The sequence below is a fragment of the Amblyomma maculatum genome, chromosome 2 (genome assembly GCF_055883805.1).
Source record: "Amblyomma maculatum isolate TAMU_Amacu chromosome 2, ASM5588380v1, whole genome shotgun sequence".
NCBI lineage: Eukaryota > Metazoa > Arthropoda > Arachnida > Ixodida > Ixodidae > Amblyomma > Amblyomma maculatum.
The window spans coordinates 29220017-29245098 of record NC_139345.1 but is presented as its reverse complement, the minus strand read 5'-3'; the positions used below and the strand labels follow the sequence as shown (position 1 = coordinate 29245098).

The 25082-nt window shown below is 44.6% G+C and overlaps 2 protein-coding genes across 2 annotated transcripts in view; one reads left to right on the top strand and one right to left on the bottom strand.

Annotated features, from left to right (window-relative positions):
• IntS4 (integrator complex subunit 4) overlaps positions 1–22453 on the top strand; it is a 34771-nt gene extending 12318 nt beyond the window's left edge. Inside the window, 14 exon segments of the mRNA XM_084593635.1 lie at positions 223–343; positions 1089–1160; positions 3769–3943; positions 11673–11878; positions 14923–15065; positions 18989–19104; positions 19187–19475; positions 19683–19776; positions 19892–20224; positions 20227–20269; positions 20272–20329; positions 21192–21360; positions 21482–21602; positions 21882–22453. Coding sequence (XP_084449761.1) covers positions 223–343; positions 1089–1160; positions 3769–3943; positions 11673–11878; positions 14923–15065; positions 18989–19104; positions 19187–19475; positions 19683–19776; positions 19892–20224; positions 20227–20269; positions 20272–20329; positions 21192–21360; positions 21482–21602; positions 21882–22057 — 2116 coding nt within the window. The 3' untranslated portion in view covers positions 22058–22453.
• On the bottom strand, positions 22442–25044 carry Lipt2 (Lipoyl(octanoyl) transferase 2). The gene is made up of 2 exons (XM_084593636.1): positions 24380–25044; positions 22442–22688 (listed from the first exon to the last, which is right to left on the bottom strand). The coding sequence occupies exons 1-2, from the start codon at positions 24837–24839 to the stop codon at positions 22471–22473; spliced, it is 678 nt and encodes a 225-aa protein (XP_084449762.1). The 5' UTR covers positions 24840–25044; the 3' UTR covers positions 22442–22470.
• Positions 25045–25082: the final 38 nt, after the last annotated feature.

Below are 25082 nucleotides of genomic sequence, written 5' to 3'. Positions count from 1 at the left end.
GTGTCCCCATGTGGCTACTGCTTCTCTCATAAAATATTGGCAGAAGTGTTGCTTAAAGCAACTGGAGTGCAGCCCATTGCAGCCCTTGATCGCGTGCTCGGAGGAATCCCTGAATTTTGATGAGCCTCATGTTGATGGTCACTTAGTACAGTGTCGTTAACAGCTTGGTTTTAGCGGGCCATAGCAAAGTGACATGACCTGGCTTTGTTTTTGTCCCCACAGTCCTGTACAGGTGCGCAAGAGCCAAGAGCAGATTCGGCTGGCAGATGATGCTTTTGCCAAGATCTGCCAAATGGTTGGGGATCTCTCCATGAGTGTCCGTATGGAAGCAGCATCTCTGATGGTGAGCATCCTCCACATGGGAAGAGAGGGGGGGGGGGGGGGGGGCAGCAGAGCTTAAAGGGCAACTCCGGTGGTTTTTCATCATTTTGAGTTTTTTGATGCATTACATTTACTCCAACACGAAAAACCGTTTTTCGGAATTCCAAGTAGAACTATTCTTAAAAGGGAAGCACAGCAAATCGAAACCGAAACTGCTTTCATGGCCAGAAACGACGTACAGGTTGACGAAACGTGGACGTCACATGCAGTATTGGAAAAAACTCGCATGCACCTTAGATGGCGGAAATAAAGTATGGAAATCATGACGCACTGCATAAAATGTCTTAGATAGCCTAATACAGGCTTCAAATTTTCATGATCGCACAGGAAGTGGACAGTAACGTGGGTAGTATAATGTTCTTGTGACATCGCAATCACAGTGTTGCCCACAGAAATTGTCTCAACTGAAGCCACGAAAGCTGCACATTTCAAAATCGTGTTGTGCGCGAATGAACTATCGCACGGTGCCGAAATTTGGTGGAATGCATCAGGGTGGAGGGGAAAGCCTAGAGTAAAATTTTTACTAGAATATTCGAATGTCGAAAAAACCTCTGGAGTTACCTTTTAATTTGTTGGGGAGCATAGGAAAGTGGCTTCATAGTCCTATTTCTGAATTTCGATGAGATCATCGGCAACTTTATATTGTGTGTGATGGAGGATTTTTAGGAAACATTTTTAAAATTCAACATTTTTTTTGCCCACTGCAGGGAACCATGGGGCATGTGAGCTTGCACTTTTTGGAGCAGACCCTGGACAAGAAGCTCATGTCAAACCTAAGGGTACGCATCATTCTTTTGAATGGTCAGTGATATGTTTGCAGGCATTGCTTTACTGTGGATACTGGTTTGTAGTGGAAGTGCAGCATTCATTGGCTGCTGCATCACGGTTACCATATCTACATGTACTATGTAATGCCAACACGAATACTGTTAATCCCAGATATCCTGAATATATCAAATTGTTACTTACGTTCAATAGTCAGGGAATCCCCTTGAAAATCTGATGCAAAAATATGGCACTGATGAATGCATTTATTGAATGCACATGAACAAAATATTTGACATATTGAACTGCACACGTGCCTGTGCATGTGGTGCTGTTTCTTATTGCATGCTGCTGCTATTTATTTTTGCAAGATATGCTTTTAATTGAAATTCTAAACAAGAATGGAATATGAATAGGGCTAACAAAATGCCTTCGAATATCCGATAAGTGAAAAAGAGACAAAAAAACAGTAAAATATGTATAGCAAAAATTGTTAGTTTTGTTTATTTCAGAATTGCATATGGCATTTGCAAATAAAATAAAAAATCTCAAATGACACAGAACTGTATGCCCTACTGAAAAATCTAGTATGAAATGTATACTGGTTTATTGTACAGGAGGAACTTGCTTGACACAGGTGGAGCTGTTGTACTGCTGCAGAATACAATAAACTCGTTAATTAAGCCGTTAAGGAGTGAGAAAAAATGTTTGTATCAAGTGAACATTGCAGTTATTGAATTGACCTGAACAAACTGCCAAAGACCAGTAATTTTATGATGGGCGCTGGCATTTGAAATGAAAATCGACCGACAACAATATTTTGCTTTACGCACACTGCTGGGAATGTAGACTAACTGCTGCAAAATCATAAAGGCCTCTGCTACTCTTACCTCAGTGTGGCCCAGTAGCTATAGGCACCTGGTGGCCTCTTTGCGAATATACATGTAGGCAGGCATTAGAACAGCTTGATGCCTTTCTAAAATAAAAACATTTGACAGTTGCACACACCAAAATGGGGAACTCCTGATCGTCATTGTGTCTGCCATAGCTTGCAGGAAGTGTGCGGTCACCACTGTTCCATGCGATTCCAGTTTGGGGAGGTCTATTTTCGGGATTTCTGGCTGCGGAAGTCATGCCTCAACGTCTTGTCCTGTCCGAATTGACTGGTGCAAGCTCACTTATATTCAGTTTAACGAGTGTCAATTGCCATAGACTTACACGGTCATCTGCGGGGACCGCGTTTCTAGTTCGAAATTTCCAAAATACAGGGAACGAATTAAAAATATTTTACTGTATTGAAGACTTTAGAATGTTCAGCAGTGTTTGAATAAAATAATTTAAAAATTCTCATTGTATGGGGGTAATACTTGAATAGTTAGAAATCTCAAGATGTCAATTTTTCAAATCAAATATTAAATCTTTTTGATTCGTATTTGAAATTTCGAATCTTTGCGCACAGGGCTATAAGCTGTGTCGGGCATGGCCTTGGGCACCTACTAGCAGTGCCAGCCACAGGAAAACAAACTCACTCGAGGACTCGGTCAATTGATTGGAGACAGACTTTAGTCTGGCGGTACCATTTTTCCATCACGCTACTGCTGTGATAGGAAGCCAGCGTGCGGTACAGCACTGATCATGTGGGGAAGCTGCAAAGCAGGCTAGGTTTAACTGCATCCATCCAGCGGCACGCTACTAGTAAACCAGCAGATAGTATGTTGCTTCAGAAGGTGTGATGCTAGTGTTGATGCACCATACACTTACTTCCAAGTCACAGGTAACCTTATCTATTGGCATGTTTTATATGTAGAATGATAAATACTATATTGAACTATTTTGCGATCCTGCTGAAATCGATTGACACGTGAGGGGATTTTGAGACCTCATGTGAATAGAAAAAAAAAATTATGATTATGATGAGACCTCGGTCTATTCGAGTCAGCTACAGCCAAGGACTCGGAAGAAAATCGAGGAGACCCACAAAAATATGGAAGCAGCCAACACGGTCATTACTATTTGAGAGGCAGCACTCCAGGAATGTGTGCAACATTGTCAAGTGCAGCAAAGCCTCTGCTACCTTATTGCCGCTGCTGCTTTGTTTTTTGTGCTGCCCAATCTTGTGCTTTTTCAGCATTTTTTACTTTTCCCTACTCAACTCTTTCAAAGCCCTCTCTTCCTTTTCTCAATAGGCTGGTCCATTCTCTTTCCATGTTCATCGCCACCCTTTCAATGAGACATGCACATCGCGCAGCTCTAAGATTTTCAGAAGGCTGTCTTCTCTTATTAGCTTGTTGTTGAACTTTTTTCATGCTGCTGTCTTTTAATTATCAGTCAGTATTGCCCGTTCAGTTTGCTAGTTAGGTCTATTCATTAGTCTCCATTTTTCAGCCTCGTTTATGAGTCCTGGCAAGCATTGAGAAACCTAAGTAGCCGTGGGAAGGGCCAACCAAGCAACAAGCTCAAGCTGGTGAAGCGAAATAGCAGCGAGGGTCTTTTTGTGGCTGCAGCCTATGTTGCATTTTTCCTCACAGTATCTACCTGTGGTTATCTGTCTGTGCTTGTGCACATTCAGTGTGCCTTCAGCAGTAGTGCCTTTATATTCTGGCTCTGTGCCTAACTGTGCAGCGCAAGCAGTCAGCCCACGAGCGCCAGCGGGAGAGCTACGAGAGCGGCGAGTGGTCATCAGGACAGAGGTGGGCGGATGATGCTCCCCGGGAAGAAGTGGATGCCCAGAGTGTCAGCCTTATGGGCTCAGGGGCCTGTGGGGCCTTCGTGCACGGCCTCGAGGACGAATTCCTTGGTGTGGCTGATATCCTATTCATCATCTTTTAGTATGCTGTAGAGATGTAGACTAGCATAATTATTGTGTTCTTACTAGGAAAGATTTGCAATGTTTACCTTGAATGCAATGCAACCACGAAGGTTGACTATGCTGCCGCAAAATGGTGACAAAAGAAAAAAAGCACAGTTGTAATGTGAGGGTTGACACTGGGATCCCAGGAAGAAAAACTAAAGAACACTAATGTAATGATAAAAAAAAAATTTTCAGGCACCTCATGTTTTTCTAGAGGGTTGTACAACAGATCATTGGTAGGGTGTTTGAATATTCAAATGTTTGGCTAGGAATTGATTGTTTATTGTTTGGTTTATGTTTGAGGATTTCCGAGTATTGTCCACTTTCCTAAGTTGTACCTTGGCAAAACGATAAGTGGGCAAGTTATTGTGAGCTTGAGAGCTTGCTTTCTTCTCCTTAATTTATCATTTGAACTGGCCGCAACCAGACGTTGACACAAGCTCTTGGACATGGTGCGAAGTTCTGTAAGTGGGCTTTCCCACACCACATGTGATGAGAACAAGATGATCAACCACCCTCTGAACAATTACATCCTTAAAGCTTATTGTTTCTTTCACCATTTTATAACGTGTTTTATACCAAAAACGCCCACATACGTGGCACTCGTTTGGTAGCCTTTGCCACTCTCCTTCGCCTCCTCATTTTGGTCAGCCGTGATATGCGGGAAAAGCCGCTTGTGATATTTCACATGGGGCTTTCCAAGGGAGCCTGAGTCAGGCAGTCCCCGGCAAGATGAGCGGGCGAGTGAAATTCTCGTCTACTGCATGATGCATTGTAACATGCACACCTTTGACATGCACTTAATGACAGGCTTGACAATTATTGGAAGGCTTCTGTCGTTAGGCTAAAAAGTAGCCTGGCCTCATGGTTGCAGTTTCTGAGCATTGCTGCAAGCCCATTGCGACAGTGTTCATTAGTTGCACTTTTGTCATCCATCTGAATCCAGCTGAATACTGTTTTCCGACATTGACTGGTGCATCGCTGGTTATTTATTTGTTTCTTTTTTAGAAGCAGTCTCATTTCAGCACCATTGTGCCTTCCCCTCACTTGAGCCTTGTTGTTCCTGCATGCCGAGGCTGTGCAGTCATCATAGGGTCCTTGCTGTTTGTGTGATAGAGCCTTTTCACTAGTCTTCACCACATTTTTGTTCTTTCAGTTCTTTTTCTCCAGGGGCTGGGAGGGGGCATTTTATAACTCAGATGTTTGGTTCATGTCCATGTTTTAAGCTGGTTCATGTTGGCTCATGTTTTAGCTAAAAGTGAACCATCAGAAAAGAAGATGCAGGACCAGAAAGCAGGCATGGGCTTACACGCACACACTCACATGTACACACGTGCACGCTACCAGCAATTTATTCACTATTAATTTATTTCTGGCTCATCCACACACTTAAAACCACTTCTTTGTGCAAGCATGCACATGCAAAAAAAAAATGAGTCAAATCCAGGTTGCCATTCAATCCCAGATGGGAAACACCATTCTTTCTCAGTCAAAAGCACTAGCTGGTCGCCTGGGCAGGACTGCTCTCATTCTGACTAGAAGTACCTCAAGTGTTTGTGCTCATCTCTGAATTTTGCTATGTCAATAATGTTAGTGGGGTGAAACAAAGGGGAATTGTTCCTGCTGTCTGTAGCATGCAAAGCCAGGTTGTCCTCTATATTTTATTACAATGTTTTGCTGTGTTCTCTGAGGCACTTATTTAACACCTTGAAGTTTTTTTTTTTTTTAGAAACTTTCCCAGGTTGTCAAATCACTTTATTTTGGATTTTGAAGGTACAAAATGAGTAAAATCGTGGGAAAGTTGTAAAAACAAAATTAGGAACCGTATTTTGGAGTCAACATCTCTGGACACTGCAAACTCGGGAATCTCAGGAAACTCGGTAACAAGGAAAGCCTTAATAGATAATACCTCCATGAATGATAAACAAGGTAACAGCAGCCCCAATAAAGATGGAAATCAGCTTCTGTGGCCCCTGTGAGTGGCCATAAAGATAAAAATCAAGCCTCGCCTCATTGGGATCGCGTGGGGAAGGGGGAAGCCTAAACCACACAAGACCATTGCCACTGACCCCTTGCCAACTCTCAATGAGTGTGCATTGTCATTAGGGTGCGAAAATTTCAAGGGGAGGATTTAAACCATTCTCATATGGCAAAGATTTTGCGGGGCAGAAAACCGCCGCTGTATATTTATGGCAAAAAACCCTCGCAGGGTTAATCATTTTCCTGTATTCGAGATATATATTTTTTAACAGAACATGGGGATTGAATGTGTTATCACGCAGACTTTGGGAACTTCATTTCATACTTGGTTTTGCTGGCTTGTTTACGTTCAGAGTTGGGGGCGTGGTTGCAAAGACCAGAAAGTATTGGGAGGGGCTGAAAGCACCATATTCATCAATAAAATGATTTTTTTTTTAAATAATTAGAAATGAAGAAGATTTGTGCGAGCCGCGGCATCTGCCATCACACTTGTAGGGACATGAGGTATGTTGGCAGAACAAAGGGACAGTGAGTAGACAATGGGAGGAAACAAAAGATTGGAATGATAGGAAGACAGGAGAGGGTAGGGGTGTGGTAAAAATAATAATATAGTCTGTAAAAGAGTGATGCCTGCCTGCGCTTTTCTAGGCACTGCACAGCTCATCACTACTGTACTCGTATACTCGTCCACTAGTTGTATACAAAAACGTCACATTCACACCGTATTTTTTGGGATACCTTTTTTAGCTTGTGAGAAACTTTGTAGAAGTAAGAGGTTGCCTAAGTGTTTCTTGTCGGGTTTGTGGATTTGACAGAAAGCTTCATTTTTCTTGCCAATGTTTCACCAACAGCCAACAGCGAAAAAGGATGAAAACTAGAAGCTTTTAGCTGGTCTACCTGCTCTCAACAAGCCTTTCCTGCTTAACTCTTTCCCTACCGTGCCCATTGAGCATCGTTAGCCCGATAACGATGACGTCGTGTGCCAATTTTGAACCCTTTCACGTCGCTCTCGGACTTGCTATAATATCTTGTGTGTAGTCGGATAACTGAAGTTTCCATTTTGATACTGTTTACATTTTTCCCACGAAGCGGCTATTTTTGAGTGCGCTCCGAACACGCAGCAGCGTCTCGGTAGCATGCGAAAATGGCGGCATCTGCGTCGACGACGCGTGCTTCGAAACATCGCAAATCTGACGGCTACGCACTATCTGCGATCGATTTAATCGATGACCTAAGCAGAAGCAACCCTAAAGATGCTGCCAGTTATCGTCAGAATTCAGTTCCGACCCCGCTGACGACGGAAACCAGCCCGGATTACCGGCGGCCGCACTCCAGCCTGCCAAAGATGACTTCGCGAGCAAATTTTGAACCTTTCCAGGTCACTCACAGACACGCTACGACATCTAGCGTGTAGTCGGGTAACTGAACCTTAGGTTTTATTGCCGTTTCTATTTTTTTCCCGCAAGGTGGCTATTTTTGAACGCGCTCCGAGCACAAGACAGCGTCTGTATTTGTAGGCACTACAGTGTCTGAGTCGCATGTGAGAATGCCGGCATCCACATCGACGACACGCGCTTCGAAACGTCACAAATCTCACGATCCCGCACTGTGTACGACCGATTTTATCGATACCCAAGCAGCAGTGACTCTGAAGATGCGGCCTTATCGTCAGAATTCAGTTCTAGCCCCGACAACGATAGAAACCAGCCTGGAACATCGACCGCTACACTTTGTTGGCATATTTTGCGTGCATCTAGGACCACTCTGGATGTTTTGTTTGTGTTTTTTGTGTCATTTATCTCAATCTCAGGGTGTCAACATCGTTTGGGCACATTATCTTGCCTCCCACAGAACAGTTAGTGGCGTTCTGCCCAAGAAGGGAACCGGGCATCTGTTTCGGCATGGCGCTCTGCAGTGGCCCTTGTTGATTGCTGATTATGCATCACGAACACTATTCAATACTGCACTTTTATTTTTTCACTGGGAGTGGCCAATATAATGCATTTATACAAGTGCATTTCGTCAAGTTTTGTTTAATTTTTTTCTAAAATCTGCTTTTTTGGGAAATTATATTGTATGTTACAAACCACAACTTCATATTCAAAGTTGTATGCCTAAAAAGCGAATCTATTTAGCTTTCTTTTCGTGTATTGTATAAAATTTTAGAGGTGATAGGTTTTACAGAAAAATAAATCTATTGAAACTTCCATTTTGCCCACGGTAGGGAAAGAGTTAAAGGGTCATTGAAACACTTTTTCAAACATCGGGCTTACAGTGATGTCCTACAATTTTTTGTGCTGTGAACTTAAATATTGAACTGAAATTTGATAACAACCAGTGGTCATCGTCCTTTTAACAGAAGTATGTAGCCATCACCTCAAGGCCCACCACAAGTCACGGCGCTGCCTGTAATTGCTCAAAATGTCGTGATGACACACAGGGGACCAGGGAAGCTGCTGCATGAAGATGCACAAAGATTTGAAAGCTGAATATAATGTATGAGGAAACGGATGTCTGCAAAAGAAGGGTCAGCATGCACACCAGCTTAGAGATGCTCAGACGGGCCTGTGAGCCTCGCCGCTTGCACTACAGTCACTTGTGAAATGCCATAACAGTGCTACTGCTCCAGGCCTCACTAATGCCAGTTTACTAATGCCAATCAACTGAATAGTGTTGTAGGCTGGCAAGCTTAGCCCCCCAAATGTTTTCACTTAATTTGTCTCCCGAACTAGCCAGACCTCTGCTGAATCTGTTTTTGAGTCGCTATTGTTTGTGACAAGGCAGCATTGAATGGAATATCATGATGCCACACATGAACATCTTGGATGCTTGCTCCATCGCTTCAGTGTGTTCAACAGAACCTCGCTTGCATGCCCCAGGAGATTGGGCTGTGTTTGTGCTGAGGTGAACTACTTGTGCCTGACCCTTTCATATAAAGCTTCCACCAGGGCTATGCGACCATGTTGGGTACACCCTCCCACTTTTTTAACCTGAACGCACGAGCGTCGACTGCCGAGGCGATAAGCGCCGTACGGCGGAACACAGCGGCGAAATGAGCGAGAATACTCGCGTGCGTGCTATGAGCACTCCAGTGCAGCTGTCCTCTGCCAGGCTGTTACGGGAACCGGATCCAACCCCACCTGCATTTTTGTGCGTTATCGCATTTCCTTCTGCTTTCTACATGCCGCTGGGAAAAGATTAGAAAAGGCCACGTGGTACCGCCTGCTTTCCTGTATGAGAGGAAGGTGTAAATTGATAAGCGAAGTAAGCGAAAGAATTTGCCACGGGAAAGTTCTACGTGATCCATAGCAAAAAGAAACAAAATGCTGATACGCATGTAGTTAATCAGCGGGCGTATATCGCATTCCATCCAGCGCTACCTCCTGACCGCTTATTTAACTTCTTGGAAGCGTTCAGAAAAGAAAAATGGTGATGACTATAACGGTGCTCAAAAGAAGCAGGGGTGAGGTCCCGTTCCCAGAACAGCCTCTCAGAGGACAGCTGCACCGAAGTGCTCATTGCGCGCATGCGCGTATTCTCGCTGATTTCGCTACTGTACCCCGTCATATGGTGCTTATCGACTCAACGGTCGACGCTCGTGCGTTCAGATTAAAAAAGTGGGCGGGTGTACATGACACTAGGGAAAGCACCTTGTAGAGCTAGCACAACCTTCGGACACTACTGTGGGCTCTTTTCAGTTGCCTCCCCACACACAAAGAATCATCAGTGCTTGCCGCCGATGAATTACGTGATTTTTAGCGCACATGACTGCAGCATGTCCCCTTGTGCAGGAAAGTGAAACATGCAAGTAGATCCACGTTATCTTTTCACCCCATTACTAGGCCTCCCTCCATGGATCAATTGCTGTCGACACTTCATGCTAAGCTCCGGGCACAAATGAGGCCTTAATCGCCACTAATGATGAAACCGAGATTAGAAGTAGAAACGCTTACTTTATGTTTTCTACTTTTATGAAAGCTTTTGTTTGCTATGCAGTATCACGCATGCACTTGAAATTTGAGACATTCCTCACTTGCTGCTCCTTGAAACTTGAGACTATTTCGTTTCACGTTTTGCCAGGGAGGCACTGCCCGTAGCATGCGCATTCATAAAAACACTACAAATCAAGCTATGTAGCTTGCAGTCTGGAGACTACATGGACCAAAGGGGTCCCTAGGGAGAGAAGTCAGTAACCTCAGTGGAGAATGGCTTGTGGAGGCTGAGTGTGTGACATCACTCTCCCTGGTTGGCTTTTTAACTCTGTGACCAAAATGAAGGAAGTGGCTCAACTGGGCTCAGTGGCACTGGTGATAGAAAAAGAATTTGAAAGAAAACACCTGTGACGCGCCAATCATCCAAAATGGTGCTGAGTTGGATTAACTTTGCTTGCTTGTACTGGCTGGTCAGGCTGTCATCTTTGTGTACTAACAGCAAAGCGAAACCGAAGCTGAAGTAAAATCTTTTCAGTTAGACCATCATTAATTCAGATAATTCAGACCAGGTCCCAGTCAGAGGCCGTGTAAGTCTGCAGCGTCGAAAGGTCGATAATTCAATAATTCGAATTTTGGCAGGCTCGCATCGGTTAATATGAATGGGCGTCACGTCGAAGTATGGTCCACAGAGCCAGCAATTGTCCAGATACACTTAACAAAGCCTGAATTTCATGGAAAAGGGGTGCCTACACGCCTCGAGCATGTGGACAATGACAGGCACGACAGTGATCAGAAGTGCCTCATTACTGAATTATAGCTTGATCACCGCTACCTTTGTGCTGAGCTGCGAAAATAATGGAGCGGCCACAGTTGCTTGAGGAGCACTCAGGATAGACTAGAATAAACCTTTAGGGTCTCCCGTTACGTCTATGACTGCCTTTGTTCTGGTTAGTCAGAATATGCTATTGGAATTGGTGCTGTAGGTTTCTCTTCCATGCCCATTTACTTCCATCAAGTTTCGCAGCCATGTGATGCGTAATTTGACAGAAAATTCATTTTAAGTTTGGTATTAAATATGACTTCAGTCCAAATTGGTCCTGGTTATTCCTACGAGCAATGCTGCACTTTTCACATCATGAGCACACCTATTGCATTGATACCTGGTTTTGACTTGACTAACAAAATTTTGAGGGTTCTATTAAATAGTTTCAAGCATTTCGTGAAAAGATTCTTCATTTTCAGTTTCTAGTTCAGCCATTCACTGTCTATGAGTGCCTTGTAATGTTTGCGATGTCATCTCTATGTTATGCAAAGCATGATCTCTGAGAGTTTTGGTTCTAGTTTTTCATTTTTGCTTTTTTAAGGTGGTTCCACTCAGTGTGCTTTTAAAAAGGGCAGAGACAAGGGACTCTCAGGAATGTTATGCAACTGTCAACTTGGAATTTCCCAAAAACCTTGAAGTTGCTTTTGTCGCTTTGGCACTTTATTTGCACTTCAGCAAGGGTTTCAATAACCTTCTCCCCACTTTATCATTGATTTTGTGTTTCTGCCTTGACTCTGCTGATTTTTAAGCTCCTGCTTCTATTCTTCTTTCCTTCATCTATTCTTTCCTTCTAAGTACTAATATAGCTTTGTTAGGTCTTCATAGTGGCTGTTGCCTCGTGGACATTTGAATATCAAACAAGAATGTCACATTTAGCTTTTTTGGTATAGTAGTAAGATCAGTGTTGACTGTGTTACCCCAATTTGCTGGTCGCGTACAGAAGTGCGGTTGGCGTCTCTGGACTCCCTGTGTCGCCTGGCGCTGCAGTTTCCTTCCTTTGCGGCCCAGTCGCTGGACTTCATCGTTGACATGTTCAATGACGAGATTGAGGAGGTGCGCCTCAAAGCCATCCAGTGCCTGGGCCGCATCAGCAACCAGATTGTGCTGCGGGAGGACCAGCTCGAAACGGTCCTAGCAGTGCTTGAGGTTGGTCATGACATGTTTCCATTTGGAATGGGTTAATCACATTTAAGTGTGCCTGCATTTTCAGCCCATACCTGCACTGTATCAATTATGATTGCGTTATTCACTATGGGTAATCATTGCTATATATATATATATTATATATATATATATATATATATATGATGATGGTATGTACAAATGAAAGAGGAAGATATATTTGGAATGGGTTAATCACATTTAAGTGTGCCTGCATTTTCAGCCCATACCTGCACTGTATCAATTATGATTGCGCTATTCACTATGGGTAATCATTGCTATATATATATATATATATATATATGTACAAATGAAAGAGGAAGATATATATATTTGGAATGGGTTAATCACATTTAAGTGTGCCTGCATTTTCAGCCCATACCTGCACTGTATCAATTATGATTGCGTTATTGATACAGTGCAGGTATGGGCATATATATATAGCAATGATTACCCATAGTGAATAACGCAATCATAATTGATACAGTGTAGGTATGGGCTGAAAATGCAGTCACACTTAAATGTGATTAACCCATTCCAAATATATATATCTTCCTCTTTCATTTGTACATACCATCATCATCGTCCCGTGGCGCCGGCTCCGGCACGCGCGTGGGTTTTTGTCATCGGATTAAAACGCTAGACAAGGCATCGCTGGCCTTGCCGTCCCAACCTAGCCTTCTTTCACAGTATATATATATATATAGCATTTAAAGGAGCGAACAGTCTATGAGTGCAAGGCAAACCTTTTTTTTCTTGTTTATACTGTTGACATTTACAGGAATTTTGTCTTATGGTGATTATTGGAATAAAGAGCATTAAATGCAAAGCAGAAGGAAAAACAACGCGCCGATGGTGGATATATATATAACAGGATGTCACACAACTTTCCCGATTATCTATTTTATTCCAACAGTTTCGGACGGTGGACCGTCCTTCTTCAAGGTAGAATTGAGAATATATATAAATATATATACACATACATTTGCCAGTTAAGATAGCTTTACAACTATGCCCAGTTTCATAGAGCTGTTAAAATAGTGGGGAATTCTCATTTTGCTTTTCATGACTAAGGTTCCTATTCTCCTTTGATCTCCCCCCCTCCCCCCCCCCCCCCCCCCCCCCCCAAAAAAAAAAAAAGACATTTTGGAGAATTATCTGCTGGCAGTAATACCCTCATTTTAATGTTCTAATGTTGATGTATTAACATTAAAACAACCATGAGACTAAAACTCGGTGTTCATCTGTCTATGCTGTGACGTGGAGGGGAGAAATGAATTAAGAAAGAGGCAGAGGATCTGTGATGTCACAGAAGAGGGAGCTCAAAGTGCACTAGTGCACCGTGGCTGAGGGGTAAAGAGAAGTGTGACATGCATTCTTACTGTTTTGGACCAGTAGGATTGTTGCCGAGTTGGCACAGAGCCAGGCATAGAGGAGAGTAGGTGGCGCCGTGGGGGCGTCTCCCCCACCTCCGGGCAAGTCTAGACATGTTGCGCACTGCATTGTCATGTTAGCGGTCCTTTGGGCATTGATTTCTGTCCGTTGATGTTCCCCAGCCTCTGAGAAAGCAGGATTGGAAATTAAAGCTAAGACGCTTATAGCCTCAAGATATATTCGAACTTGTGGCGGCGCAAACAGACCAGTTTTGCTGGATGCTGCTTTAGGCCATCTGACATATTGCCACAGACTTTCTCCTTACTACCGGTGACTTGCACTGCGCTCCCACCGCAAGCATCGGCTTGCGCAGCTGTGCGCAGAGGGTGCAGTGCAGCAGACAACACGGCATGAATTCTGAAAAAGTCGTATCTGGCTCCGAATTGCCAACACTTTTGGATGATCCATTTTTGGCACCAGAGTTGTCTGTTGCTGAAGGTGATTTCCCCAAGGACTGCAAGCTAGATGCAGCTGGAAATTTGCCATTTCCGAAATAAAGCTGTCGCATAGCTTCGGTTTTGCTTTCACCTTCATGCCATCCTGCTCCTGTGATTGAGTGAACAAATTGGTCAGTCATGCTGTTTCAGATGCCTCTTGGCGCATCACTGTTCTTTAATTTATTCCTATTTTGGGATAGCGTGGTGCTATTCTAACGCTTACAATATTTCACTCGCGTGCATCCATGTGCTGTGTAACAGGTGTGCTGAAACTGTGCGCTAGTCGCATGCAGTTCCACAAAGTTGATTGTGTGGTGAAGCATCCTCAAGATACGTTGGAACCATTTTATGAAGAGGCACCACTGCTACTGCGTTGCACTTCGGCTGCAGTAAGGATAGCAGAGGCCTTTACGATTTTGTAGCAATTCTCCAACATTTCCAACAGTGCATGTAAAGCGAAGTGCTTGCCAAAACTAGGGAAAATTGTCCTTCTTATGTGGATCTCATCTCAAATTCAGACAAACATCATGCAAATGTTCATCAGCCAAAATTAGTTGTGTAGTTTTTTTCAGGCCCATTCAATAATTTCAACTTTCAGTTCATTCACACATTTTTTGTGGTTCCTCGAAGGTTGAATTAATGAGTGTTTAGTGTATTCATCATGTGCATGATGTCACCCCCGTGGCCTTGCAGTAATATCAGGTCTTTGTCTTTTAGAACTAATGACCAAAGAATCTCTGGTGACTTTCAACCCATCATTTAAAAATGGGTCCCCATATGAATGTGGTGTGTTTTTTTTTTTTTTTTTTTTTTTTTTTTTTTTTTTTCTCCCTTGAGGCTGGATGCGAAGCTGTAGTCCCCGGATTCATTGATTCAAGAAGGGCCGTCTGCTGCATTTTAGTAGGCAGACATTTGTAATGGCTTAATTCGTCTCCCAGGTGCAATTTTGGGAATGACCTCTGGGCTGTGCACGGAGTATACAGTTGTAGCGGCCACCCTGCTTCTGGCACCATGTCTGACACGCATCCATAGGCACCTGTAGTCATTGGGATGATCAATATGTCTAGCGAAGACACACGATGTTTGTCTCACTGCTAGGTACTGGAATGAAAGAAGTGTGCTTGGTTTTTTTCTGCAAGCTGATGTCACACTGTGCAGGACTCATCGATGGACATCCGGGAAGCCCTCCATGAAGTGCTTGGTGGGTGCTGCCTGTCGACCAAGGCAGGCCTCAAGGCGTGCGTTGATGCCCTCCTGGACAACCTGAAGCGCTACCCGCAGGACAAGCGCTCTCTTTGGAGGTATACTTGGTTGATCTTGTAATAGTCAATGCAGAAATGTAATCTGCCATCCCTTTTTTTAAGTGCAATAGATGATGCCTGCCCAGAGATTCTTTGATAGCTGCTCAATGCTGTCGAATGGCCTCATGTCCATTTGGCACCCACATGATGACGGTTGTGTCAGATGTGGCTTCCACCTGGTAATTTAATGGTAATGATATTAATGGTAGTGAAAGTAAAGGGTGCTTAACATGTTCATGGTGCTGATAAGAAACATCCCCGAAATGGATTTATTGGGCTTGGAGGGATATCTTGTTCCATTGGTGGCAAAACCTTGGCTAACAACAATGGCAAGCATGGGTGTCTCAAAGTTCAGTGCTGTCCGCCCCCATGTATTAAGTTCTCAGCCTGTTGTGGGGCTTCCAACAAGGCTGTGGCCCTGCATTTTGAGCCAGACACTGCTGTGCTAGCTCGGACCACACCTGTGGCTGCAAAGAACAATGCATAGAGAAATAGCCTGTAGGCAAACTAGGTATTGGAACCATATATATTTCGGAGGTGCATGTTGTGCCTGAAATTAAAGAAAAAATATGTGTTATTGTTAAGCAAATTAATTTGAGTGACACTTAAGCCCCGCCTTTTAGGTATGATGTGACAGCATTAATGGCTCCCATCTATGGCTTCTCTTGTGGATAGTCATTCATGTGCTCTCACCCATCACTGACATGCACTTTACTGCTCCTTAATTTGTGCCTCTTATTTCAGACATGCTCACTAGCATACTGTCATAAGCTGCTGTATTACATGAAAGACCACCTGACATAGATATATAAAGCCCTACATTAACTAAGCTGGGATTTCCCCTAAAACATTGAACAGACACCAGATTAGACATACTGTAGGCAGCGGCTAGCTCTAAAGCATAGTGCTGTTCAGCTTCTTGGCAAAGCAGCTTACTCCTAGCAATGCGTAATGAGCAGTGCTCTGCCAGCACGTCAGCAGCACATTGCTGCAAGAAATTAGCCACTAGTGTGAGGGCAATGTATTCTTGTTTCTAGGTTACTGAAATGTATTCCATTTCTTGTCAAAAGTTCATTTTAATAGAAGTGTTCCAAGAAAAGATACGTGACCATGCCAGGTATGGCAACATATATACACATAAGTGTCCTGGAAACAATCAGTAAAATAGTCTTCCATGAGAGAGAAATATTACAGAGCATCTATTGTACTATGCATCAACTGAGCTGAAATCAAAGCATGAAACCATCTACAGTAAAACCTTGTTACAATAGAGACGCAAGGGACCCAAAAAGATGTCTCTTGTAACCAAAGAATTCCTACCAACTCTTATGTGTGGCAGTTTAGATTCCCTTAACTAAATTCTGCTTCATATCAGTGTCCTGTTTTGTTGCACTATGCCAGGAACCAATAAGGAGTGCCTCCTCTTGACTGGAAAGTCAGAATATCCTTATTTAGCCACTGTCATTACATTCTTGTGTGACTGAAACAATAAGGACATTTTGACTTCCCAGTCAAGAGGAGGCCCTCCTTCTCGGTTCCTGACAAACTGCAACAAAAATATGACACTGATATGGAACAGAATTTAGTTAAGGGAATCTAAACTTCCGCACATACGAGTTGGTACTAGCCAGCTGCGTTGCATCAGTGTACCTGTGTTGTGTCTCTTATAAATAATGAAGAAGTTACTTTAGGGACCTGCGAAAGTTGTCCTTGGTAACAGAGTGTCTCTTGTAACCATGTCGCTTATATGCAATGTTGTTAACATGGCAAACATAGGAAAACCAACCAAACCATTTTCAAGTGTCTCTTATAACCGACTGTCTCTTGCCTTGTAACGAGATTCTACTTGAAAATCTCGTTAGTCTAGTTTTATTTTTTTTTTTGAGAGTCTCATCTCTCTCACTGCATTCCCCAATGGCTGATATTTTGTTCTTTTTCTGAGATTCCATCCTGCTGCAAGCACTTTGAGGGCAGCCAGACAATGTAGTTGTGTGTGTCTTTTGTTTCACTTCATTTGCACCCACATATGCCTCAGGCAATGGACACAGTGCTGATCTCTGGCCATCTCTGCACCACGATAATGCCTGCAGTGACACCTTGCCAGTTTAAAATGTGGGCCCAGGCTTCTTAAGCCTCAGGTTCATGAGCGAATGCACTTTATGCATATGTTGGAGGCAACATGTGGCATGCGACGCGCATGTGATGCCAAGATCTGACTGATCTTCATCAGTGTGATTGTACCCCTGCTTTTTCACACTGACAAGAGAGCTTCCCCCCCCCCCCCCCCCCCCCCCCCCCAAAAAAAAGCATGCTCCCTCCCGCAAGACAGCTTCTCAGCAGTTGTCTCACGATGTTGTGTGAAAGCCGTCTTGTGGGGTTGCTTTTTCTTGTGCAGAAGCACGCTACATTTTTTTCTCTTCACAGAGCTGTGCGTATGCCCTGTGAGCACGTTGCGCAAAGTTGCCGTGGTTTGCGGTCGCTGCGGCAACTCATTTTAACCGAAGGACGTGCGGAAGAGTTGTGAAATTTCTTTACATTGGGTTTTATGGGAAACCAATCAATTCATCTTGAGCGAGTAAATATTATTAGAAGTTGTCTAGTCGGCGACCGAGTTTTGGGCTCGTTGGGACCTGGAAATCGTTCGAATAAACGAACTGTCTCAAAAATCTATGAACTTAAAAAAAAAAATCTTTTTTTGCGAAAAATCGCCTTTACAAAATGAACTTTGTCGCTCCCCATGTTTCATTTATATGTCGATAATAGGGAGTTAGAACATAGTGCGATCTGATAATGTGATCTTCTGTGCGCGCTCTGATTGGTGCTGACACGGCAGGCGTGTTCGCCTCAGGGAAGCATGCTATTCGCTCATGGCGGTCACCGCATGCGCAGTGATGCCCCACAGAAGTGGATCGTGCTAGGCTATAACCACTATAAGCCTCCATCTAGAATATACCAGACAGTCTTGCTTTCATCATGTCCATTCCACTTCGCGACATACTGTGACCGATCTGCAGGTCATGCTCATGCCACGAATGAATACACGCACCGCGCGAAGCAATAATACTCAGTTTCTATGATTAATGACGGTAGCGAAGACCACGAGATGGAACTCATGGAAAAAATGCAAGCAGAACGAGAGAGCCTCCTCTGTGACTACACCGACTCCTCCTCCCGCTTTCCCCACGGCCACGGGTGGTAACGGCAGAGCGAGCCATAGCGGACAATGCTGACTTTCCATTTTCAATCCACTTGCGAGATGTTTGTAGGCTACTGCGATGACAACTACGAGCGCTTCCTTATTGTCACTACCTCAAACATTGATGAACAAAAAGCCAAGCTAGTCTGTCCGAATGACTGCTTCGCCTAGGTTTCACGGCCGCGCAAAGCCAGTTGTTTGTGACGATGCCGTCTCGCCTCTAAGTCACCAAAAAAATGAATCTTCGGCCAAAATACGATCTACACAGTATTGCAGGTGCCAAATTTGGTCCGAAAAATTAAACTTTTGGACACCATTGAGTTCAAAATAGCGATCGTGAAAATGTACACAATCTTATAAAGCTCACGGCAGTTCCCGAATAAAGTCCGAAATATCGTGCAAGTCCGAATTATCGGAATCTGAAAAATCGGTCAGCTACTGTATTTAGCAATCCTGCTTGAGTTGGTACTATATCAGGGTTTTACTTACTTTATTTGTGCATTACAAAGTTGTTTTCATAATGTTTTGAATTGTGTTGATTGGAAAGTGCAGGAACATTATATCTAAGAATGGCTGATAAAAAAGGCGGAAGGTGATTGGCACAGTTATTCTCTTTTTGCTGTGCGCCTCCTTGCATCTGCAATGTAAACGTGGAATACTGTATTATTGTTCGTGGGGAATTTGCTGCTAAAAATGTTGGTTGGCCGGCTCTTTTTTCTGGCTGCAGGTGTCTGCGATTGTTGGGTTTACGACACCCATACCTGACGCTTCCACTGGTTCCTGAGCTTCTGGGCATCCACGCATACTTTGACCTGCCAGAGCCCGATGTGGAGGACCCGGCCTGTATCCTTGGTGGTGGCATTGGCATGGTGGTTTTCGTTGCTGCTGTCTAGCAGACATAAGCCTTGACTAGTGGCGTTTTCAGACATGAGCACCCTGATCTTGGTGTTCAATGCGGCTGCGGGCTGCCCTACCATGGTGCCCCTGTTTGAGGAGCATACGCTACGGCACTACTCGTACCTCAAGGACTCTCTGCCCAGCCTGGTTCCCCCACAGCTGCAGTTGCCCAACCAGCAGAGTGGTCCGTTGGAAGGCGCGGCGTCATGCTCTCTAGTGCAGTCACACAGCTTCCTGCACCAGGCCCTGGAGCGGGTGTCAGCTGCCGAGCTGCGACACCCTACAGCCAGGCAGGGCTGGCTAGAGACGTCTGTTAGGCAAGTGCACTTCTTCATTGTGTTGACTACTGAGACATTTGCTGCTGCTGTCTGTGCTTGACTGGCATAGTGCCCTCCCTATGGAGTGCAGTGCAGCACAAGAGCTGGTTCAGAAAGTGTAGAGTTTGAACAGAGAAATGGCACACTTAGTTCTGTAGTGGCTAGCTTACACGATGGGCATCGCATCTAATGTGGCTTTTGGTGCAGGGACCTGGAGCGATTGGCTGAGATTGAACCTCAGCTGACAGCTGCAGCCACCTGTGCCAGTCTGTACATCCGGTGCCAGCTGCTGCTCGCAAAGGTATAACGCTGTGTAGCTCCTTGATTTCCCTTGAAATGGGGTGTGAGGTGCAAGTGTGTAGAATGCAGTTGAGGAGGCTGCACAGGGACTGGACCAGTGGTATTTCTCCCTGCAGATTATGTCCAACAAGAGCTGGCTGAACCTGTCTGCCGCATCCCCCCTTCAAGGCTCTGCCCTGCGGTCCCTGCTGGAGCAGCTGCTGCAGCAGACATTTGTGCTGCAGCGGCAGTTTTTAGGCCTGCGTCCATCTGAAGAGGGTTATCTGCGGCTTCTGCGCCTGCGGGCACTTGCCCTGCAGCTCGTGGTGGTCATCCGAGGTTGCAATGCTTCTGCTCTGGGGCTCTGCGAGGCCTTCCTCGAGCAGCTTGAGGGCCTGCAGGGATTTCTCGAGGAACATGACCTGCAGCCGGATGCCTTTACGGCTGCCATGCTGCGTGAGGTTGGATGCCCCTCGAGGAGCCCAAGCCGGGCCGCGTGGCACGTGTGCTCCAGCCTTGCTCCAGGCGCACGCTTGTCCCACGCTACGCTTTGCAGCTGACACCAACCAGTCAGGGTCTGTTTCATTCTCTTTCAGCAGAACGTCTGCTTCTACTTCTGCAGCCTTGAGGACAAAAAAAAATTGACCGGTACTGATATGGTCCGGTGCAGTGAACTGCGTAAGCAGGGTGCACATTCAGGATGACACTTTTTTGTTTTTCCCAATCCCATTTTTTGACAGATGCGCTGATTAATTTCGCATTACTTTGGCTGGATTTTATACCTCACTATTTTTGTATGCTTTTACATTTGTTGCATATGCATTTTGGCCTACTTGGCACACTGCATTAGATTAGCCAGGTACACGATTGGCTGATATCCGTTTGCGCACTTTGGTGCAACTTTCCTTGCATCCACATTGGCTGCTTGCTTCACAATATTGCCGCGCCTGCCACACTGCCATCATAGTGCAGATTTTTTCTCTCGCCATTTGTTAGGGGGCAGTTCTTATGCTTTAGTCTTCATCTGGCAGCCACGCAGAGGTGCAACAGCATTTTTGCCTAATAGCACTCATATTGCTTACAAAGTGAAAGCGCATCAACACAGTCTAGAAGAAAGGTGGTGAACCTAAATGGAATGTCCAGAGGGAGCGTATTGGTTGCTGTGCAGCAGTTTGGCCCTCAGGAGACCCAAGTTGTGGCAAACAAGGTTGTCACATTCTAAGGACTTTTTTATGGAGGCAGTTGAGTATATGTCTGGCATGCTTTTAAGCAAATGTAAGCCCCTGAATAAAGATTTGCGGAGGCATTCCCGAAATGAAAAAGCATTTTAAATATCTTGCCCCTCGCAAAGTTGTGCCTCTGAAATGACAGCTCAGGGAGCTGCATACATTTATTACGCGCTGCCAAAGTTCGCTATTCATGTGTTTCTCTGCCCAGAGCCCAGCCAAACAGTGGTCTGGAGCGCATCAAGCAAACTCGTGCCATCCTGTACGAACCTGCCGGTGAGACTGATCTGCCACAGAAGTTCACAGCGGGGCTTGTGCTGCCAATTACCCTGGATGCCGAGATTGAAAGTGTCCAAGACATTAGGAATGTCCGTGTCAAGGTAACTCTTGTTCAAGGCGTGCACCTTAGCATCCCTATGGGCATTTCTTCCTGCAAGGGCAATTCTTGGATGGGGTGTCCTATGGGTAGGGCGCATTTTTTGATCACTGTTTCTGCTACAGGTAAGGTACCCGGACAAGCAGGTGCAGCTGATCCTGCCCAGGCTTGCAGACTTCCGGCAACTGGAAGAGCTCAAGTATCGGCTCTACACAACTGTATTGCTCTCGCATGGCGTCTGGTCAGGTGAGAAAGCATTCTATCATCAGGGGCAGTAGCAGAAATGGCCACGTGCAATAATAGCCACTGAAGTGTAAGCAGCAGTAAGCTGCGACTTCAGTAGTACAAAAGAGGCCAAGCCACTAGGAACATTAATAATTGCAGCTAAGCAAACTAGATTGCAGTGCAGGTAGAGTTTGCCTGAGGACCTTGCAAACGAAGGAGGCTTTTAGTTTGTCACTTTTGCTTGGTAGCATTTGTACAAGATTTGCACGAATATATTTTGTGAAATAAACATGTATGCAGAGGCTCTCCATGTGGAGATGGGCCTGGTGCTCGACTTCACAGACACCGAGGCAGCAGCTCCCGGCAAGGGCAGCAGTGGACAGCGATCAGGGCTGCGTGTTGAGGATCACACCATCGAGCTGTGCAGGCCTGTGCGTGTCTACATCGCCCCCAAGCCCATCAAGAGGGGACTGTGATGACTACCTTACTCCAAATGAACATACCCTTGGACTTGTCAGTGGCTGTGTTACATAGTATTGTACTCAATCAAGAAAGACTGTACTTCATCACTGTTTCGGTGAAATGGTTCTGCTTGCACATAACACCACTTGTCTGACCTACTTAAAAAAAAAAAAAAACGCCAAAATGCTAGATAATGTTCCAAGGGCACATGCAGAATCCAGTTAAGTATGGTAAAATTTGTGTAATGTGGCCAAGGGGCTTGTGTTGCATAGCACCACTATACTATCAGTCATACTGTTTATAATCACCAGGATCGGTATCGAGTGACATGGAACGGTGTTAGCATGAATTTGCACTTATTTACACTGGATGCACTGCACATAGTGAGACTTTTGAGCGGAAGCGAGGCAGTATGGTCAGAAACTTTTTATTTCTTCACTATGGAGCATTCGAACTGTTGTTCAAAGGCAGCGACAAGGGCTGGGTAGGCCTCATCAATTGTTACCTCCCGGCCCAGCTCCCTAGTCAGTGAAGTCACTCCCTTGCCTTCGATACCGCAGGGTACTATGTGATCAAACCAGCCAAGGTCTGTGTTGCAGTTGATGGCAATGCCGTGCGTTGTGACGTATCTGCTGCCATGGACACCTGAAACAAACATGGTTCATAGTAGTGTCTCGGTCAAGCCCACAAGTGAAACCTCACGTGTATGAAGGGTTAGCACACTGGTAGACCTTTATTTGTGCACGACAAAACAAAAAAAAAAGCTTTCCTAGGCATGTCGGTTTCTTGCCGTTACTGCCTCATTTTCTCTTTATAGAAACAAAACTTGCAGTTCCACTATGCCACCCAGTTCAGGCACACTTACTACTGTGCAGTGCCTATAGTGGCACTAAGAGCATAAGTGAGATAGTTAACAGTGTGATGCTTGCTTCTGTATGCTTTCCTGAAAACGGTGAAATGATTTTATCTCCATAGTGCAATTTAAGAAGGGCTAGTTGATGTATGTCAGGTGGCCTACCTGTAGTGCATGAAAACAAAAGGGACAAGAAAAGGTTTGCAGACGACAGAGTGATATATGTCACTTGAAATTACTGAACAGAGTGCAGCAGAATTTTGTAACAAATTATATGCATGTAAGCTTTAATTTTTATTCTTACAGAGCATAGCAATGCAACCGAACACATTTCCTTGGAGGTATACCCTTTTTCCCACGAGGCCCGCAGATCGTATTCTTAGGCGTATGCGAATGGTACTTTCTCCAGACCGAATTGAATTCATACAGTGCAGCTGTGAACCAGATTGAATATGAAGCAAATTGTGATAGAGCCAACCAAATATGAATTGAATATTAGAACTAATATTCATTCCTTGTACAAATATTCAAGTGAAATATGTCGTGGCACTGAACCCTTCACCCTGGACAGACTGATCATGGCAAGATGGTATGAGCCATTCTTGTGGGCCCTATTTCTTGAACAGTCCAAATTTAAATTTCAGCAAGCCCATGCACCACCCTCAACTATCACTCTCAGTGAACGGGATTTGCTCAAATTTCTAATCTCGGTTTTGCAGAATGGAATCTCAAATTGTAATCATCGCCTGTCATGGCCAATCCCCTTTGTGGGTATGTGCCATTTCTGTGAGGAAAACAGCAACAACAGTCCAAGAAAAATACTGTATGTGTCGTTTGAATCCAGCGCAAGCCTTCTGGAAACTATTCAAAATAATTATTTAGATTCGTTATAATTTTGAATATGCACACTTAATTTGGATAGGATATTCAATTTGACATTTCAGAATTTTTTAATATTTGCACACCCCTGAACAACTCTGCAGTTAACCTTCCTAGCCTTCTAACATGTAGATGTATTGTGATGCTTTGGTGATGTTCCGGTATTTTACTGATCTGTGTTAAGGAAGCTCCAGTTGAAATTAGCTATGTGTAGATGCGTAGTTAATGAGAACTGTCCTGTGTTCTCCTCTAAAGTGACCGTCCCTTTTGCGCGTCCCATTTCTTTGTCCAATGTGTAGATGTGTCTTTTTCTTGTTGCTAGTTACGATGGCAGCTTTTTCCACACAGCCGGTTTCCTGATATTGAACAGTGAAACCAAAGGCTTGTGTTAAAAGTTTACACACTGCAGACATTTTAACTGTCAAAATTCTGCACATGCTTGCTTTTTTTTTTTTTTTTTTTTTTTTTTTTTTTTACTGTAGATAGCTTGTCCAGACAACAATCACTCTAAATCATAGAAGCGCAAAGTGGGTATGTAGCAAAGTGACAATCCAGCCTAGCAGCATTGCACAAGCTTTCTGTAACTCCTTGGAAATTACGTTACCTATGGCAGCAATTTTATTGTCTCCGACCCAAACGCCCGTGTCCTCTGTTGTCCTTGCCTCCAGTTGGAAACGCGCACACAAGGCGATGATCATCTTCTCTAGACTGCAAACGTATGCGCGCATGCTTCTGTCCCTGAAGAATGAGCCAAGGTAGAGCACCGGATACGCCACGAGCTGTCCAGGCCCGTGGAAAGTTATTAGCCCACCCCGATCAGTGCGCACGAAGTCTGCTCCTAACCTGCGAAGCTCTTCTTCGACTCGAGCAGGGTACTGTTTGGACCGGATGCCGACCGTGTACACGGGCTCGTGCTCTACGACGAGAACCACGTTCGATGTCACAGCGTTCCTACTTGCTACCTCTCCTAGTAAAACACGCGCGGCCCGGCTCTGTATCTGGTAGGCCTGAGCAAATGCCATGCGGCCAAGGTTCCGAAACTGAACGCAAATTTTAGCGCTCATATTAAAGATCGAACTAATGGCAGCGACTAGCCGCCCCACGCAGTGGAGAGACACTACAGCAGCACATGCCGCAGCTACTTCTGTCGTTGTCAAGATCAAAGGCTCGATCAAAGGTAGGTACCAAGTCGGTACAAGGTCAATGTAGTCGGTACCTCAACTCGAGGAAAACTGCATGATCACATCACACACATCACAAAAACTGTCGTGCGATTGCTGCATAGATTGCTACGAACTTGCAGTTGT

What these genes read in the sequence shown, in the direction of transcription:
- Lipt2 (XM_084593636.1), bottom strand. Translation starts at nt 24,839, where the DNA reads ATGAGCGCTAAAATTTGCGTTCAGTTTCGGAACCTTGGCCGCATGGCA. An exon ending in CAATAAAATTGCTGCCATAG is followed by an intron (nt 22,689 to 24,379) that starts GTAACGTAATTT and finishes TGTTTGTTTCAG; the next exon opens with GTGTCCATGGCAGCAGATAC.